Source organism: Schistocerca piceifrons, chromosome 3, assembly GCF_021461385.2.
Source record: "Schistocerca piceifrons isolate TAMUIC-IGC-003096 chromosome 3, iqSchPice1.1, whole genome shotgun sequence".
NCBI lineage: Eukaryota > Metazoa > Arthropoda > Insecta > Orthoptera > Acrididae > Schistocerca > Schistocerca piceifrons.
Window position 1 is genome coordinate 884,273,267 of NC_060140.1, and position 19,656 is coordinate 884,292,922.

The 19,656-nt window shown below is 43.5% G+C and overlaps 1 protein-coding gene across 1 annotated transcript in view; it reads right to left on the reverse strand.

Moving 5' to 3' along the window:
- Positions 1 to 507: 507 nt before the first annotated feature.
- The window catches only part of LOC124789563 (RNA-binding protein with serine-rich domain 1-A-like), a 72,304-nt gene continuing 53,155 nt past the window's right edge, over positions 508 to 19,656 (reverse strand). The window contains exon 7 of the mRNA XM_047256967.1: positions 508 to 772. Within this exon, the coding sequence (XP_047112923.1) occupies positions 643 to 772 (130 nt within the window). The 3' untranslated portion in view covers positions 508 to 642. The remainder of the gene's footprint in view (positions 773 to 19,656) is intronic.

Below are 19,656 nucleotides of genomic sequence, written 5' to 3' on the forward strand. Positions count from 1 at the left end.
TGTTACAATTTGTTTCTTTTGGCAAAACAATGTGGTATTTGCACAATGTAACCCCACTAAACATTCCTTTTATTTTTTGTCCTATCTGATGTGTTATTTTGCATGGAAAGATCGTAAATCCTGTATAGGAAATGGAGCAAAAACTTGCTGTTAATTCAAAGTTTGAATTAACTCTTTAATAAACACAGACATCCTTCAACTAAAATGGCTTTTATTTCTTACCTGTTTACTTATCCTTCAGATCTCAAAATTTTTCTGGGAAAAATGCTGTCTGGAAATCAATGAATTGTCAGGGAAACTTGTGGCAACCCTGGAAATACACAGAGTTACTTTTAATTAGGATGTAGAAATTCAGGGTGAATTTAGAATGATACACAGAGGGAGCTCTGAAGCCGTTAATGCTGCCAAACACTGAATGAGCATCATGTAATCTGGAATACAAAATAAATGATAAAAATATTGCTGGAACAAAGCAACACTGATAGAGTATTAGACTGATCACAATAATTCTTGATTTTGGATTGTTTTATTTAACAAAACAATTCATTTTTATTCTTGCAACTGCAAATGTGCAGTTTGTACATCACTGAAAGTCAAATATCTGAAACAGTTATAAGAGAGAACTTTAGTTAAAGAAGTATCTTAACGTGAGCTGCTTGAACTGGAGCGGCTGTATCTGCGACGACGTGCTGGGCTACGTGAGCGTGATCTCGGACGTCTGCGGGGCGGAGGTGTTCGCCGTCGCGGAGGAGGTGGTGTATGTCGTCGATACCTGTTTGGAGAAAAATATGATATAAGTATCACTTACCGTGTGTGTGTGTGTGTGTGTGTATATATATATATATATATATATATATATATATATATATATATGAATATAATAGAGGGAAACATTCCACGTGGGAAAAATATATCTAAAAAGAAAGATGATGAAACTTACCAAACAAAAGCGCTGGCAGGTCGATAGACACACAAACAAACACAAACATACACACAAAATTCTAGCTTTCGCAACCAATGGTTGCCTCGCCAGGAAAGAGGGAAGGAGAAGGAAAGACAAAAGGATATGGGTTTTAAGGGAGAGGGTAAGGGGTCATTCCAATCCCGGGAGCGGAAAGACTTACCTTAGGGGGAAAAAAGGACAGGTATACACTCGCACACACACACATATCCATCCACACATACACAGACACAAGCAGACATTTGTAAAGGCAAAGAGTTTGGGCAGAGATGTCAGTCGGGGCGGATGTACAGAGGCAAAGATGAAGTTGAAAGACAGGTGGGGTATGAGCGGCGGCAAATTGAAATTAGAAATTAGCGGAGATTGAGGCCTGGCGGATAGCGAGAAGAAAGGATATGCTGAAGGGCAAGTTCCCATCTCCTGAGTTCTGACAGGTTGGTGTTAGTGGGAAGTATCCAGATAACCCGGACGGTGTAACACTGTGCCAAGATGTGCTGACCGTGCACCAAGGCATGTTTAGCCACAGGGTGATCCTCATTACCAACAAACACTGTCTGCCTGTGTCCATTCATGCGAATGGACAGTTTGTTGCTGGTCATCCCCACATAGAACGCTTCACAGTGTAGGCAGGTCAGTTGGTAAATCACGTGGGTGCTTTCACACGTGGCTCTGCCTTTGATCGTGTACACCTTCCGGGTTACAGGACTGGAATAGGTGGTGGTGGGAGGGTGCATGGGACAGGTTTTACACCGGGGGCGGTTACAGGGGTAGGAGCCAGAGGGTAGGGAAGGTGGTTTGGGGATTTCATAGGGATGAACTAAGAGGTTGCGAAGGTTAGGTGGACGGCGGAAAGACACTCTTGGTGGAGTGGGGAGGATTTCATGAAGGATGGATCTCATTTCAGGGCAGGATTTGAGGAAGTCGTATCCCTGCTGGAGAGCCACATTCAGAATCTGATCCAGTCCCGGAAAGTATCCTGTCACAAGTGGGGCACTTTTGGGGTTCTTCTGTGGAAGGTTCCGGGTTTGAGGAGATGAGGATGTGGCTCTGGTTATTTGCTTCTGTACCAGGTCGGGAGGGTAGTTACGGGATGCAAAAGCTGTTTTTAGGTTGTTGGTGTAATGGTTCAAAGATTCCGGACTGGAGCAGATTCGTTTGCCACGAAGACCTAGGCTGTAGGGAAGGGACCGTTTGATGTGGAATGGGTGGCAGCTGTCATAATGGAGGTACTGTTGCTTGTTGGTGGGTTTAATGTGGACGGACGTGTGAAGCTGGCCATTGGACAGGTGGAGGTCAACGTCAAGGAAAGTGGCATGGGATTTGGAGTAGGACCAGGTGAATCTGATGGAACCAAAGGAGTTGAGGTTGGAGAGGAAATTCTGGAGTTCTTCTTCACTGTGAGTCCAGATCACGAAAATGTCATCAATAAATCTGTACCAAACTTCGGGTTGGCAGGCCTGGGTAACCAGGAAGGCTTCCTCTAAGCGACCCATGAATAGGTTGGCATACGAGGGGGCCATCCTGGTACCCATGGCTGTTCCCTTTAATTGTTGGTATGTCTGGCCTTCAAAAGTGAAGAAGTTGTGGGTCAGGATGAAGCTGGCTAAGGTAATGAGGAAAGAGGTTTTAGGTAGGGCGGCAGGTGATCGGCGTGAAAGGAAGTGCTCCATCGCAGCGAGGCCCTGGACATGCGGAATATTTGTGTATAAGGAAGTGGCATCAATGGTTACAAGGATGGTTTCCGGGGGTAACAGACTGGGTAGGGATTCCAGGCGTTTGAGAAAGTGGTTGGTGTCTTTGATGAAGGATGGGAGACTGCATGTAATGGGTTGAAGGTGTTGATCTACGTAGGCAGAGATGCGTTCGGTGGGGGCTTGGTAACCAGCTACAATGGGACGGCCGGGATGATTGGGTTTGTGAATTTTGGGAAGAAGGTTGAAGGTAGGGGTGCGGGGTGTTGGTGGGGTCAGGAGGTTGATGGAGTCGGGTGAAAGGTTTTGTAGGGGGCCTAAGGTTCTGAGGATTCCTTGAAGCTCCGCCTGGACATCAGGAATGGGATTGCCTTGGCAAACTTTGTAAGTAGTGTTGTCTGAAAGCTGACGCAGTCCCTCAGCCACATACTCCCGACGATCAAGTACCACAGTTGTGGAACCCTTGTCCGCCGGAAGAATGACGATGGATCGGTCAGCCTTCAGATCACGGATAGCCTGGGCTTCAGCAGTGGTGATGTTGGGAGTAGGATTAAGGTTTTTTAAGAAGGATTGAGAGGCAAGGCTGGAAGTCAGAAATTCCTGGAAGGTTAGGAGAGGGTGATTTTGAGGAAGAGGAGGTGGGTCCCGCTGTGACGGAGGATGGAACTGTTCCAGGCATGGTTCAATTTGGATAGTGTCTTGGGGAGTTGGATCATTAGGAGTAGGATTAGGATCATTTTTCTTCGTGGCAAAGTGATATTTCCAGCAGAGAGTACGGGTGTAGGACAGTAAATCTTTGACGAGGGCTGTTTGGTTAAATCTGGGAGTGGGGCTGAAGGTGAGGCCTTTGGATAGGACAGAGGTTTCAGATTGGGAGAGAGGTTTGGAGGAAAGGTTAACTACTGAATTGGGGTGTTGTGGTTCCAGATTGCGTTGATTGGAATTTTGAGGTTTTGGAGGGAGTGGAGCTGGAAGTGGGAGATTGAGTAGATGGGAGAGACTGGGTTTGTGTGCAATGAGAGGAGGTTGAGGTTTGCTGGAAAGGTTGTGAAGGGTGAGTGAGTTGCCTTTCCGGAGGTGGGAAACCAGGAGATTGGATAGTTTTTTAAGGTGGAGGGTGGCATGCTGCTCTAATTTGCGGTTGGCCTGTAGGAGGATGCTCTGAACAACAGGTGTGAATGTGGGAGAGGAAAGATTGAGGATTTTTATAAAGGATAGGAGTTGATGGGCGTGTTGATTGGCTGAGTGGATGTGTAGGTGAAGGATTAGGTGGGTGAGGGCAATGGATTGTTTGGTTTGGAACTGGTATAGGGACTGATGGAAAGAAGGGTTGCAGCCAGAGATGGGAACTTTAAGTGTGAGGCCTTTGGGGGTGATGCCAAATGTCAGACAAGCCTGAGAAAATAAAATATGGGAGTGTAATCTGGCTAGGGCGAAGGCATGTTTGCGGAGGGAATGTAAATAAAACTTAATGGGGTCGTTGTGAAGGTGTTGTGAGGGTGACATGGTACTAGAAGGTGGAAAGTGGAACACGAGGCTGAAATGAAAATGAAAATAAATATGAAAAAATATATGGGGAGAGATAAAGGTAAAATTAGAAAGCAAATGGAGATCTGGTGTGAAAAAAGGCGAAAAAGGGTTGGTTAGGGCTGGGCTATGTTGATCCTGTGGTGAACTTGTGTAGGTAGATAATGATGTGCATGAAGGTTAGGTGGTTGTGTTGCCGCCAAAACACGTTAAAGGGTGGAGAAATTCGGGAAAATTTCGAAAAAACTACGTGAGGATGTATTAAAAGGAGTGGTTTGGTGGTGGCAGATTATGGAAATGAAGCTAACAATTGTTTGATGAAGAAATAATGACGTTAAAACCTGTGGGAAGCGGCTAAAAATGATCGGTGATGTGAGAAAAACGGAAATGGAAATAAAGCAAAAGTTATTAAAACTGCCGAAAGGGTTGTTTAATAGCTAAAAGGAACTGTTTGTGGACTGGAAACGGTGGATTTTATAGCAGCAAAGCGGCAGAGCCACGTGTGAAAGCACCCACGTGATTTACCAACTGACCTGCCTACACTGTGAAGCGTTCTATGTGGGAATGACCAGCAACAAACTGTCCATTCGCATGAATGGACACAGGCAGACAGTGTTTGTTGGTAATGAGGATCACCCTGTGGCTAAACATGCCTTGGTGCACGGCCAGCACATCTTGGCACAGTGTTACACCGTCCGGGTTATCTGGATACTTCCCACTAACACCAACCTGTCAGAACTCAGGAGATGGAAACTTGCCCTTCAGCATATCCTTTCTTCTCGCTATCCGCCAGGCCTCAATCTCCGCTAATTTCTAATTTCAATTTGCCGCCGCTCATACCCCACCTGTCTTTCAACTTCATCTTTGCCTCTGTACATCCGCCCCGACTGACATCTCTGCCCAAACTCTTTGCCTTTACAAATGTCTGCTTGTGTCTGTGTATGTGTGGATGGATATGTGTGTGTGTGCGAGTGTATACCTGTCCTTTTTTCCCCCTAAGGTAAGTCTTTCCGCTCCCGGGATTGGAATGACCCCTTACCCTCTCCCTTAAAACCCATATCCTTTTGTCTTTCCTTCTCCTTCCCTCTTTCCTGGCGAGGCAACCATTGGTTGCGAAAGCTAGAATTTTGTGTGTATGTTTGTGTTTGTTTGTGTGTCTATCGACCTGCCAGCGCTTTTGTTTGGTAAGTTTCATCATCTTTCTTTTTAGATATATTTTTCCCACGTGGAATGTTTCCCTCTATTATATTCATATCATTAATTTGAAGCCAACAATCACGTTTGTTATTGTTATCGTTATTGTTATTGTCACTGTTACATTTCGAAGTCTTTTCTGTCGTCTTATTTCCTCCTTCTGTTTTTGCCAGCAGTTTCACTTTCTATTCACCTTCTCCTTTTTTACCGTAATCCAGTATACAATTTTATCCCGTCGATATACACTCAATAATACGTAATAATACGTAAATCACTTCGAAACCATAACCAAAAAAATTTTTTTTTTTTCCGCTTTGCTGCTATAAAATCCACCGTTTCCAGTCCACAAACAGTTCCTTTTAGCTATTAAACAACCCTTTCGGCAGTTTTAATAACTTTTGCTTTATTTCCATTTCCGTTTTTCTCACATCACCGATCATTTGTAGCCGCTTCCCACAGGTTTTAACGTCATTATTTCTTCATCAAACAATTGTTAGCTTCATTTCCATAATCTGCCACCACCAAACCACTCCTTTTAATACATCCTCACGTAGTTTTTTCGAAATTTTCCCGAATTTCTCCACCCTTTAACGTGTTTTGGCGGCAACACAACCACCTAACCTTTATGCACATCATTATCTACCTACACAAGTTCACCACAGGATCAACATAGCCCAGCCCTAACCAACCCTTTTTCGCCTTTTTTCACACCAGATCTCCATTTGCTTTCTAATTTTACCTTTATCTCTCCCCATATATTTTTTCATATTTATTTTCATTTTCATTTCAGCCTCGTGTTCCACTTTCCACCTTCTAGTACCATGTCACCCTCACAACACCTTCACAACGACCCCATTAAGTTTTATTTACATTCCCTCCGCAAACATGCCTTCGCCCTAGCCAGATTACACTCCCATATTTTATTTTCTCAGGCTTGTCTGACATTTGGCATCACCCCCAAAGGCCTCACACTTAAAGTTCCCATCTCTGGCTGCAACCCTTCTTTCCATCAGTCCCTATACCAGTTCCAAACCAAACAATCCATTGCCCTCACCCACCTAATCCTTCACCTACACATCCACTCAGCCAATCAACACGCCCATCAACTCCTATCCTTTATAAAAATCCTCAATATTTCCTCTCCCACATCCACACCTGTTGTTCAGAGCATCCTCCTACAGGCCAACCGCAAATTAGAGCAGCATGCCACCCTCCACCTTAAAAAACTATCCAATCTCCTGGTTTCCCACCTCCGGAAAGGCAACTCACTCACCCTTCACAACCTTTCCAGCAAACCTCAACCTCCTCTCATTGCACACAAACCCAGTCTCTCCCATCTACTCAATCTCCCACTTCCAGCTCCACTCCCTCCAAAACCTCAAAATTCCAATCAACGCAATCTGGAACCACAACACCCCAATTCAGTAGTTAACCTTTCCTCCAAACCTCTCTCCCAATCTGAAACCTCTGTCCTATCCAAAGGCCTCACCTTCAGCCCCACTCCCAGATTTAACCAAACAGCCCTCGTCAAAGATTTACTGTCCTACACCCGTACTCTCTGCTGGAAATATCACTTTGCCACGAAGAAAAATGATCCTAATCCTACTCCTAATGATCCAACTCCCCAAGACACTATCCAAATTGAACCATGCCTGGAACAGTTCCGTCCTCCGTCACAGCGGGACCCACCTCCTCTTCCTCAAAATCACCCTCTCCTAACCTTCCAGGAATTTCTGACTTCCAGCCTTGCCTCTCAATCCTTCTTAAAAAACCTTAATCCTACTCCCAACATCACCACTGCTGAAGCCCAGGCTATCCGTGATCTGAAGGCTGACCGATCCATCGTCATTCTTCCGGCGGACAAGGGTTCCACAACTGTGGTACTTGATCGTCGGGAGTATGTGGCTGAGGGACTGCGTCAGCTTTCAGACAACACTACTTACAAAGTTTGCCAAGGCAATCCCATTCCTGATGTCCAGGCGGAGCTTCAAGGAATCCTCAGAACCTTAGGCCCCCTACAAAACCTTTCACCCGACTCCATCAACCTCCTGACCCCACCAACACCCCGCACCCCTACCTTCTACCTTCTTCCCAAAATTCACAAACCCAATCATCCCGGCCGTCCCATTGTAGCTGGTTACCAAGCCCCCACCGAACGCATCTCTGCCTACGTAGATCAACACCTTCAACCCATTACATGCAGTCTCCCATCCTTCATCAAAGACACCAACCACTTTCTCAAACGCCTGGAATCCCTACCCAGTCTGTTACCCCCGGAAACCATCCTTGTAACCATTGATGCCACTTCCTTATACACAAATATTCCGCATGTCCAGGGCCTCGCTGCGATGGAGCACTTCCTTTCACGCCGATCACCTGCCGCCCTACCTTAAACCTCTTTCCTCATTACCTTAGCCAGCTTCATCCTGACCCACAACTTCTTCACTTTTGAAGGCCAGACATACCAACAATTAAAGGGAACAGCCATGGGTACCAGGATGGCCCCCTCGTATGCCAACCTATTCATGGGTCGCTTAGAGGAAGCCTTCCTGGTTACCCAGGCCTGCCAACCCGAAGTTTGGTACAGATTTATTGATGACATTTTCGTGATCTGGACTCACAGTGAAGAAGAACTCCAGAATTTCCTCTCCAACCTCAACTCCTTTGGTTCCATCAGATTCACCTGGTCCTACTCCAAATCCCATGCCACTTTCCTTGACGTTGACCTCCACCTGTCCAATGGCCAGCTTCACACGTCCGTCCACATTAAACCCACCAACAAGCAACAGTACCTCCATTATGACAGCTGCCACCCATTCCACATCAAACGGTCCCTTCCCTACAGCCTAGGTCTTCGTGGCAAACGAATCTGCTCCAGTCCGGAATCCTTGAACCATTACACCAACAACCTAAAAACAGCTTTTGCATCCCGTAACTACCCTCCCGACCTGGTATAGAAGCAAATAACCAGAGCCACATCCTCATCTCCTCAAACCCGGAACCTTCCACAGAAGAACCCCAAAAGTGCCCCACTTGTGACAGGATACTTTCCGGGACTGGATCAGATTCTGAATGTGGCTCTCCAGCAGGGATACGACTTCCTCAAATCCTGCCCTGAAATGAGATCCATCCTTCATGAAATCCTCCCCACTCCACCAAGAGTGTCTTTCCGCCGTCCACCTAACCTTCGCAACCTCTTAGTTCATCCCTATGAAATCCCCAAACCACCTTCCCTACCCTCTGGCTCCTACCCCTGTAACCGCCCCCGGTGTAAAACCTGTCCCATGCACCCTCCCACCACCACCTATTCCAGTCCTGTAACCCGGAAGGTGTACACGATCAAAGGCAGAGCCACGTGTGAAAGCACCCACGTGATTTACCAACTGACCTGCCTACACTGTGAAGCGTTCTATGTGGGGATGACCAGCAACAAACTGTCCATTCGCATGAATGGACACAGGCAGACAGTGTTTGTTGGTAATGAGGATCACCCTGTGGCTAAACATGCCTTGGTGCACGGTCAGCACATCTTGGCACAGTGTTACACCGTCCGGGTTATCTGGATACTTCCCACTAACACCAACCTGTCAGAACTCAGGAGATGGGAACTTGCCCTTCAGCATATCCTTTCTTCTCGCTATCCGCCAGGCCTCAATCTCCGCTAATTTCTAATTTCAATTTGCCGCCGCTCATACCCCACCTGTCTTTCAACTTCATCTTTGCCTCTGTACATCCGCCCCGACTGACATCTCTGCCCAAACTCTTTGCCTTTACAAATGTCTGCTTGTGTCTGTGTATGTGTGGATGGATATGTGTGTGTGTGCGAGTGTATACCTGTCCTTTTTTCCCCCTAAGGTAAGTCTTTCCGCTCCCGGGATTGGAATGACCCCTTACCCTCTCCCTTAAAACCCATATCCTTTTGCCTTTCCTTCTCCTTCCCTCTTTCCTGACGAGGCAACCATTGGTTGCGAAAGCTAGAATTTTGTGTGTATGTTTGTGTTTGTTTGTGTGTCTATCGACCTGCCAGCGCTTTTGTTTGGTAAGTTTCATCATATATAGTGTGCGCTGTACAGTTTAAATCAGACAAAATGTTTGCTCGCAGCAGAGGTTTGAACAGAAGACTGGTGCATTTGTTAAATTTTACAATGTTCTTAATAGTGACCCAGTAATGGAAGCACTGGTTTTGAGATATACTGGTAATCTTTCATCCATCTGTTACTCTGATGATCTACACTTTTGATGCTTCATAATAAGATGTTTTACATTTTTAAGTAAAACAGTAACTGCAAGTGAAGAAGTCAAAAGCAGAAATAATTCTGGGATAAAACTGGAGTACAACACCTTTGAAAGCTGTAAAACATACTTTGGCAATCAATAATTACATTGAAAACGTAAAAAGGTAGGTGGATACGTCTGGTACAAAAGCAATGAACTACTTTTTGATTGTACAAATGTTCCAGGAAAATTCCATTATCATTTCCTCAATCAATTTAAATTTATTCCACTAAATCAAGTATGCCTGGCAAGGTCACCCATACCCGGGGGCAAGGGCACCCTCCCCTCTCCCCCTGCCACAGCTTTCAGAGAAAGGGGAAAAAAATAGTATAGTAAGATATTTTTCTTTCAAGAAAATGATTTAAAAAGCAGTATTACCCAAGTTCTTAACAAGGTCTGAACAGGAACTTTTTATGGCTACTTGTAAGTCATCAATTGTCTTCCAAAAATATTTAAAATGCTCCACACACCCCAAACCACCCCACAAACTATGGTATGAGCATCCTTGACTCTTGGTAGTGTAGATAGAAATTGTCTACAGGCATAAACCTATGCAAAAAATCCTACAAGTTGTAACTAAATATGTCTAGATTATCTGTGGTGATGAAATGTTCTACGCATTTCTTTTTGGTCAAAAAAGTCAGCACGTATGTCATTCCACATGCGCAGATAATATTCATGGAGGGGAAAAAAAAAAGAATCTGAATAATATCAGCTGTCTTGCATACATTCATTTTGCTTAGGGACTTTTCCAATTCTTTCCTATGTGATGACCTTAACTGCCTGGCAATAATGTACTTCATTTTCTGTACTTGTGAAACTACATTTAAATGCATTAATGATGAAACAAAACATAATCTTAAATACAAATGCAGTGTGTGTATGAACTTAATTCAGCAAGTTTTTGTCTGTACAGCATGAAACTTGTTTCTTTCAATTATCTTGGCCACATATCACATTAATTAATTCATAGCTACATATTGTATTTATTTGAAATTTCCAGCGCAACCTATGCAGGCAATAATCAGCAGCACTGGCAAAGCAAAACTTCATATTCTATCAAATAAATTTATTACCTTTCCCAATTTACCTCACAGTGTAAGTTACACAGCCGTGCGGTTAAAGGCGCTGCAGTCTGGAACCGCAAGACCGCTACGGTCGCAGGTTCGAATCCTGCCTCGGGCATGGATGTTTGTGATGTCCTTAGGTTAGCTAGGTTTAACTAGTTCTAAGTTCTAGGGGACTAATGACCTCAGCAGTTGAGTCCCATAGTGCTCAGAGCCATTTGAACCATTTTTTTTGTAAGTTACACAGGTTTAGTTGGTTCATGCACTTTGGGGAAAGAAATCATGGCAGAAGGCCAATGTGTAAATGCTTTTGCCCACAAAAATAAGGAAGGCAGAAGAACCACTGGGGTTTCAGCAAAGAGCATTGCTATGGCATATGGCATCACAAGCACTTTTACTATTGGACCTTCGAGAATCACACTATGGTAAAAGTGGAATCTACACTCCTGGAAATGGAAAAAAGAACACATTGACACCGGTGTGTCAGACCCACCATACTTGCTCCGGACACTGCGAGAGGGCTGTACAAGCAATGATCACACGCACGGCACAGCGGACACACCAGGAACCGCGGTGTTGGCCGTCGAATGGCGCTAGCTGCGCAGCATTTGTGCACCGCCGCCGTCAGTGTCAGCCAGTTTGCCGTGGCATACGGAGCTCCATCGCAGTCTTTAACACTGGTAGCATGCCGCGACAGCGTGGACGTGAACCGTATGTGCAGTTGACGGACTTTGAGCGAGGGCGTATAGTGGGCATGCGGGAGGCCGGGTGGACGTACCGCCGAATTGCTCAACACGTGGGGCGTGAGGTCTCCACAGTACATCGATGTTGTCGCCAGTGGTCGGCGGAAGGTGCACGTGCCCGTCGACCTGGGACCGGACCGCAGCGACGCACGGATGCACGCCAAGACCGTAGGATCCTACGCAGTGCCGTAGGGGACCGCACCGCCACTTCCCAGCAAATTAGGGACACTGTTGCTCCTGGGGTATCGGCGAGGACCATTCGCAACCGTCTCCATGAACCTGGGCTACGGTTCCGCACACCGTTAGGCCGTCTTCCGCTCACGCCCCAACATCGTGCAGCCCGCCTCCAGTGGTGTCGCGACAGGCGTGAATGGAGGGACGAATGGAGACGTGTCGTCTTCAGCGATGAGAGTCGCTTCTGCCTTGGTGCCAATGATGGTCGTATGCGTGTTTGGCGCCGTGCAGGTGAGCGCCACAATCAGGACTGCATACGACCGAGGCACACAGGGCCAACACCCGGCATCATGGTGTGGGGAGCGATCTCCTACACTGGCCGTACACCACTGGTGATCGTCGAGGGGACACTGAATAGTGCACGGTACATCCAAACCGTCATCGAACCCATCGTTCTACCATTCCTAGACCGGCAAGGGAACTTGCTGTTCCAACAGGACAATGCACGTCCGCATGTATCCCGTGCCACCCAACGTGCTCCAGAAGGTGTAAGTCAACTACCCTGGCCAGCAAGATCTCCGGATCTGTCCCCCATTGAGCATGTTTGGGACTGGATGAAGCGTCGTCTCACGCGGTCTGCACGTCCAGCACGAACGCTGGTCCAACTGAGGCGCCAGGTGGAAATGGCATGGCAAGCCGTTCCACAGGACTACATCCAGCATCTCTACGATCGTCTCCATGGGAGAATAGCAGCCTGCATTGCTGTGATAGGTGGATATACACTGTACTAGTGCCGACATTGTGCATGCTCTGTTGCCTGTGTCTATGTGCCTGTGGTTCTGTCAGTGTGATCATGTGATGTATCTGACCCCAGGAATGTGTCAATAAAGTTTCCCCTTCCTGGGACAATGAATTCACGGTGTTCTTATTTCAATTTCCAGGAGTGTATTTATATTTAGACTACAAATCATCCACAGAAGTTTTAATATGACATTTCTTGTTATGAAACTGAGGCAAGACAGATAATTCTGACTAATTTTATCCATCAAAGAATTAAACGTTCTTATAAATGAATATAAAATATGAAACCAAGTTTTGTAGGCAGTTTATATCACTGTTACAAACATCTAGAGGTTGAACTATGGTTTTAGGTTGATTTTCTAGGCTGCAAAAGTGTTGGAGCAACCATAATGATGGTTGTGACTCATCAGGTGGCATGACTGTCATTTACAGGCTCTGACATTTCTACTCCATCCCATGCACTTGACCTAACAGGACACTCTCATGAATAGGGGAATGGTGTTCAGATTGTGGATCTCAGAGTGGGAGGTAAATAAATTTGATTCGTATCATAAAACTCAAAGCAGACATGGTTAATGGTTTATTTACTGACACAGCTACTTTACAGTCTACTGTCCATGCTGCAACAGTTGATCATACCTAATACACCCCATGCAAAGAGAATAGCTGTGAGTACTTGCCATTGTACCACTTATTAGTGTTTCACACTGCCGCATTTGCATATGGAGTGTGGGAAGAATGACAGTTAAAGGCCACTGTGCTTACTGTAATTAATCTTATCTTGTCTGTCTTGTCCCTAAAGGCGTCAGACGAAGGCAGCTGTAGTTCATTCCTAGATTCTTCATTTTAATACTGGTTCTTGCAACTCTGGCACTAGGCTTTCACAGGATACCTGACATGCTTCTTCAAGTGTTCAGATATTTTGGCACTTCCATGACAAACCTGTAACCATTCATGCTGCCATTTGTATACACTAAAGTTCATTAGTTCTGTTTAATATGGGTCCCACACACTTAAGCAATATTCTTAGACGAGGCACAAGTAAGCAGTCTCCTTTGTTTGCTGACTGCATTTTCCCAGTATCCTATTAATGAACTAACCTTTGTCACCTGCTTTATCACGGACTGAGAATATGTAATCCTTCCATTCCATATTTCGACAAACTGCTACAGCCAGGTATTTTTATGAATTGACTGCTTCCAAGTGTGACTCAATTACATTGTAGCTATGTTGCTGTTGTTGAGGTCTTCAGTCCACAGGCTGGTTTGATGCAGCTCTCCCTGCTCTTCTGTAGCACCACATTTCGAAAGCTTCTATTCTCTTCTTGTCTAAACTATTTACTGTCCATGTTTCACTTCCATACAAATACTTTCAGAAAAGACTTCCTGACACTTAAATCTATACTCAATGTTAACAAACTTCTCGTCTTCAAAAACACTTTCCTTGCCATTGCCAGTCTACGTTTTAGATCCTCTCTATTTTGACCACCATCAGTTATTTTGCTCCCCATATAGCAAAACTCATTAACTACTTTAAGTGTCTCATTTCCTAACCTAATTCCCTCAGCATCACCTGATTTAATTCGACTACATTCCATTATCTTCATTTTGCTTTTGTTGATGTTCATCTTATATCCTCCTTTCAAGACACTGTCCATTCCGTTTCTTTCTTTTTTTTTTCCTCTCTCAATACATAGATTGAGTAACATTGGGGATACGCTACAACCCTGTCTCACTCCCTTCCCAACCACTGCTACCGTTTCATGCCTCTCGACTATTATAACTGCCATCTGTTTTCTGAACAAACTGTAAATAGCCTTTTGCTCCCTGTATTTCTCCCCTTCCACCTTCAGAATTTGAAAGAGAGTATTCCAGTCAACACTGTCAAAAGCTTTCTCTAAGTCTGCAAATGGTGGAAGCGTAGGTTTGCCTTTCCTTAATATATCTTCTAAGATAAGTCATAGGGTCAGTATTGCCTCACGTGTTCCAACATTTCTACGGAATCCAAACCAATCTTCCCCGAGGTTGGCTTCTACCAGTTTTTCTATTCGTCTGTAAAGAATTCATGTTAGTATTTTACAGCCGTGACTTATTAAACTGATGGTTTGGTAATTTTCACACCTGTCCCTTCCTTTGGGATTGAAATTATTATATTCTTCTTGAAGTCTGAGGGTATTTCGCCTGTCTCATTCATCTTGCTCATCAGATGGTTGGGTTTTGACATGGCTGGCTCCCCCAAGGCTATCAGTAGTTCTAATGGAATGTTGTCTACTCCCAGGGCCTTGTTTCGACTTAGGTATTTCAGTGCTCTGTCAAACTGTTCATGCAGCATCGTATCTCCCATTTCATCTTCATCTATGTCCTCTTCCATCTCCACAATATTGTCCTCAAGAACATCGCCCTTGTATAGACCCACTATACACTCCTTCCACCTTTTTGCTATCCCTTTCTTGCACAGTACTGGTTTTCCATCTGAGCCCTTGATATTCATACAAGTGGTTTTCTTTTCTCCAAAGGTTTCTTTAATTTTCCTGTAGTCAATATCTATCTTACCCCTAGTGATATATGCCTCTACATCCTTACATTTATCCTCTAGCACCTGCTTAAATATTTTGCACTTCCTGTCGATCTCAGTTTTGAGACGTTTGTATTCCTTTTTGCCTGCTTCATTTACTGTAATTTTATATTTTCTCTTTTGATTAATTAAATTCAATATCTCTTCTGTTACCCAAGATTTTCTACAAGCCCTCGTCTTTTTACCTACTTGACCCTCTGCTGCCTTCACTATTTCATCTCTCAAAGCTACTCATTCTTCTTCTACTGTATGTTTTTCCCCCGTTCTTGTCAATCGTCCCCTAATGCTGTTTCTGAAACCCTCTACAACCTCTGGTTCAGTTTATTCAGGTCCCATCTCTTTGAATTCCCGCCTTTCTTCAGTTTTAATCTACAGTTTATAACCAATAGCTTGTGGTCAGAGACACATCTGCCCCTGGAAATGTCTCACAATTTAAAACCTGGTTCTCAAATCTCTGCCTTACCATTATATAACCTATCTGAAACCTTCCGGTGTCTCCAGGGGACCTATTCTGTATCGTTCATACCGATCGGTGTAGTAGGTTTGTCTTGGTAGTGACATTATCTTCAGTTCTTTATCGAAATATCCTATTCAGTAACCTTCTGAGACCTGTTACCCCCCTGTCGATCGGTGAGCTGTGGTTTATGTACACCTATAATTTGTTATTTTAAACATATTTAGCAGTTTTAGCTTTGGATTTAGTGATTGTGTTACTAAAGAATCACCAGAGGATGCATCCAGTTGGAAAGTGAGTTCATAATAGTCTATTTTCCTTTGTTAGAAATATGATTAGGTCAGGTTGTTACTGTAAATGATTACATAAAAAAAAAAGTTTTCATTCAATATTCTCTCTTATTTTTATGCAAATAAGAGTTTAAAGATCATTAAATGTCAAGACATCGGCTTTGCTTACGTATATTACATGAGTGTGAACTGACATTACTAGTGACTTTGTGTACTTTTTCCCACAAATGGTTTAGTTAGTAATTATTGAAACGTGTTTACAACTTTCAAGTAACAATGGAAAGCAATTATGTGAAGCCTGATATTGGAACCCTTCCAAACTATCATGCATTTATGACTTACACAGCACCGTTTGACAATGAAGTCAACCTACATTTCTCTACGTAATAGTACGAGAATTGAGCGTTCCGTTTCAGTTGTTTGTGTGCGGGGAAGTGATATGAAAGGACACGGGTTCACGCACGGATGGGCCCAAAAAACTTGTTTTTCTTCGTCATATATGCAACACATTCTGAGACATTGTTATTCGTGTTAAGTTAAGATTTTTCTTCAATATTCGTTATTACTTACATGTAAGAGCACACTTCCTCACTAATGATTTCATGATTTCTGTGTGTTTACAAAACGAAATATGAAATTGCTGGAGATGAACATGCTGTGAGCGAAACAACCGACAATGACGTTTATATTTTTTCTTGTCAGAAATAATCACCATTTTTTCTGAATATGTAGTGATTTCCGAGTATGCGGGTAGACAGGAATCTAAGAGCATAATTTAAATTACTGGGAATGTAACTAGCAGTAGTCATCTTCATAATCTTGCTTGTCACAAGTATTTATCTGCGATCGAATCCTCAACAACAGTAGACCGAGATGAAAGGTCTCTGTCGTAATATTTTTACACTGTAACACCATATACGAAACATTTTCATTCATGAGATGCATGTTATAAATCTCGACGAACTGCAGGAGCTCTCAAAAATGTGTTTTTTAAATTTTGTTTTTAAGACCCAAATCGTTGACATATCATATAGGGAAGTGGGCTACTTAATCATTTGGATCTCTAGCAGCAAGTTATAACCACATTCTGTTTATTTTCTTATTCTTTAAAACTCTCAGAATCAATTTTTCGTCTGTTTTTACAGATGTATTAGTACAATGTGGTACTACACACAATTCCTAACTCATTTTCCAAAATGTAAAATCCAAAACACGATGTCAGTGTGAATGTGAATAAGAAGACATAATGTGGCATTTACGGCAATTTGCAGAATACAGTCAAATACACTGTCATTATTATGCATGCATGGAAACATGCAATCAGGGAAACTGTAAAAATTTCTAAGCATTTCAGCTGAGAATCATGGAAATGGATATACTGCGCCTGATACTGTTACTGCATTGTGAATGCGCGGATCTGTGGTCGCTTGCTATTGATTGGCTTGCACGACGCGAACTGACGACAGCGCTTCGGTTCTCTAGACCTGAACGGTATTGCTTCCAAAATGCATACTGAATAGTGCAGGGGCTCTAATTCGAGTACTAGACCATTCGGTGCTCTTGAGTACCAAAACGATCAGCACAATGGCGCAAAGATACGGACTAGGCACCCAGCACTCTTCCACGTATACAACCTTCTTTCATGATTCTTTGTTCAAAATTCTACCAGGTGGCTTCCTCTTTCAATCCTTACCCCAATTCCATATTCACCTACTACTTTTCCTTCTCTTCCTTTTCCTACTATCGAATTCCAGTCCCCAATGACTATTAAGTTTTCGTCTCTCTTCACTATCTGAATAATTTCTTTTATCTCATTGTACATTTCTTCAACCTCTTCGTCATCTGCAGAGCTAGTTGGCATATACACTTGTACTACTGTGGTAGGCGTGGGCTTCGCGTCTATCTTGGCTATTATATGCGTTCACTATGCTGTTTGTAGTAGCTTACCCGTGCTCCTATTTTTTTATTCATTATTAAACCTACTCCTGCATTACCCCTATTTGATTTTGTATTTGTAACCCTGTATTCGCCTGACCAGAAGTCTTGTTTCTCCTGCCACTGAACTTCACCAATTTCCACTATATGTAACTTTAACCTATCCATTTCCCTTCTTAAATTTTCTAACCTACTTGCTCAATTAAGGGATCTGACATTCCACACTTCGATCTACAGAACGCCAGTTTTGTTTCTCCTTATAACGACGTTCTCCTGAGTAGTCCCTGCCCAGAGATCCGATTGGGGGAGTATTTTATCTCCAGAATATTTTACCCAAGAAGACACCATCATCATTTAAGCATATTGTAAAGCTGCATGCCCTCGGGAAAAATTACGGCTGTAGTTTCCCCTTACTTTCAGCCATTCGCAGTACCTCTTGGTTAATGTTACAAGGCCAACTGAGTCCATCATCCAAAACGGCTGCTGCCCCTCTTCAGGAACCACACGTTTGTCTGGCCTCTCAACAGATATCCCTCCATCGTGATTTTACCTATGGTATGGCTATTGTATCGCTGAGGCACGCAAGCCTCCCCACCAATGGCAAGGTCCATGGTTCATGGGGGGGGGGGGGGGGGGGGGGGGTGTTGTAGCCTTAGGATACAAATTTTCTGCATTTTTGTGAAGTGTGTAATTTTACATTGTGTATTTTTAAGGCAAGTTGCCAATCTTTTCCAAATCTGACTGGATATTTGTGCAACTTTTTCAGAAAGTACTTCAACATACATAACTGCATCACCAGCAAAAAGTCTGAGATTACAATTAATATTGTCTACCACATCATTAATACAGAACATGCGCAACAAGGATCCCAACACACTTCTCTGAAGCACACCTAAAGTTATTTCTACTTCTATCAATGAGTCAACAATATAAGGAAAGACAGATTACTACTCACTGTAAAGATGATAAGTTGAGCTGCAGACAGGCACTGTTACACCTTTAGCTTTTGGCCAAAGCAGTCTTCAGAAGAGGAAACACACACATACACACAGTCATTCACGCAAGCAAGCACACCTCATGCACACGATTGCTTGACTGCTTTGTGAATGGACCTGCCAGCCTTTACATTTGGTTAGAATTTCTGTGGGTCTTATGAGATACCTCTGAATAATATTCTGTTAGGATAGTCACTGAAAGTTTCATGCATTGCTCTCTTGACAGCCAAATGTGTTTCATCAGCATTTTTCTATCTACACCCCTACACCTTGTTTTGCACATACTGTGCATTAGTCACTATTTCTTTAGAAGTTACTTTACTGAGATAGTATACATGACAGGGTGTATACGCGGAGACAAGGGGAAAAAAAAAATCCCGGATTTTTCCCGGATTTCCCGATTAAAAAATACACTTTCTCCCGGGTGAAAATACACTTTTTCTATGTTAAGTGACAGTATACTCTTCCTCGGCACTGTAAAACTCATCAACCCTTTGAATGTTTATGGTTTTATATACCGACGTAGAATTTCCCGGCACTTTAGAAAACAAAACTCAGGGGGAAAAACACGTTTTGAAAGACCTTTGACATGCAGCAACATGTATGCTGCATATTTTCGTATAACAAAGGTATAAATTTGAATTCCTCCAAACACCGCATGTCACTTTCCGAAGCATTGAAATCGAGATCGCAATGTGCTTTAGCAAGCCAGTCATAGCTCATGTCACGTGATCTCGCCAGCTGATGACAGCATAGGCCACGTGATGTAGTCAGCCAATAGCAAGATCACTCTTAAGTAGTGTGAACACACAAATAAGAAATGTTAATAGTTTAAATTAATATACATAGTATTCACATAAAATATTGGTCTTGAAGATTAATAAGTTGGAAGAGAAGCTAAGCTTCCACATATAATGTTGATCTTTTTTGTGCGTGTTACACTTTAAGATACATCACACAAATATGCCAGTAAAA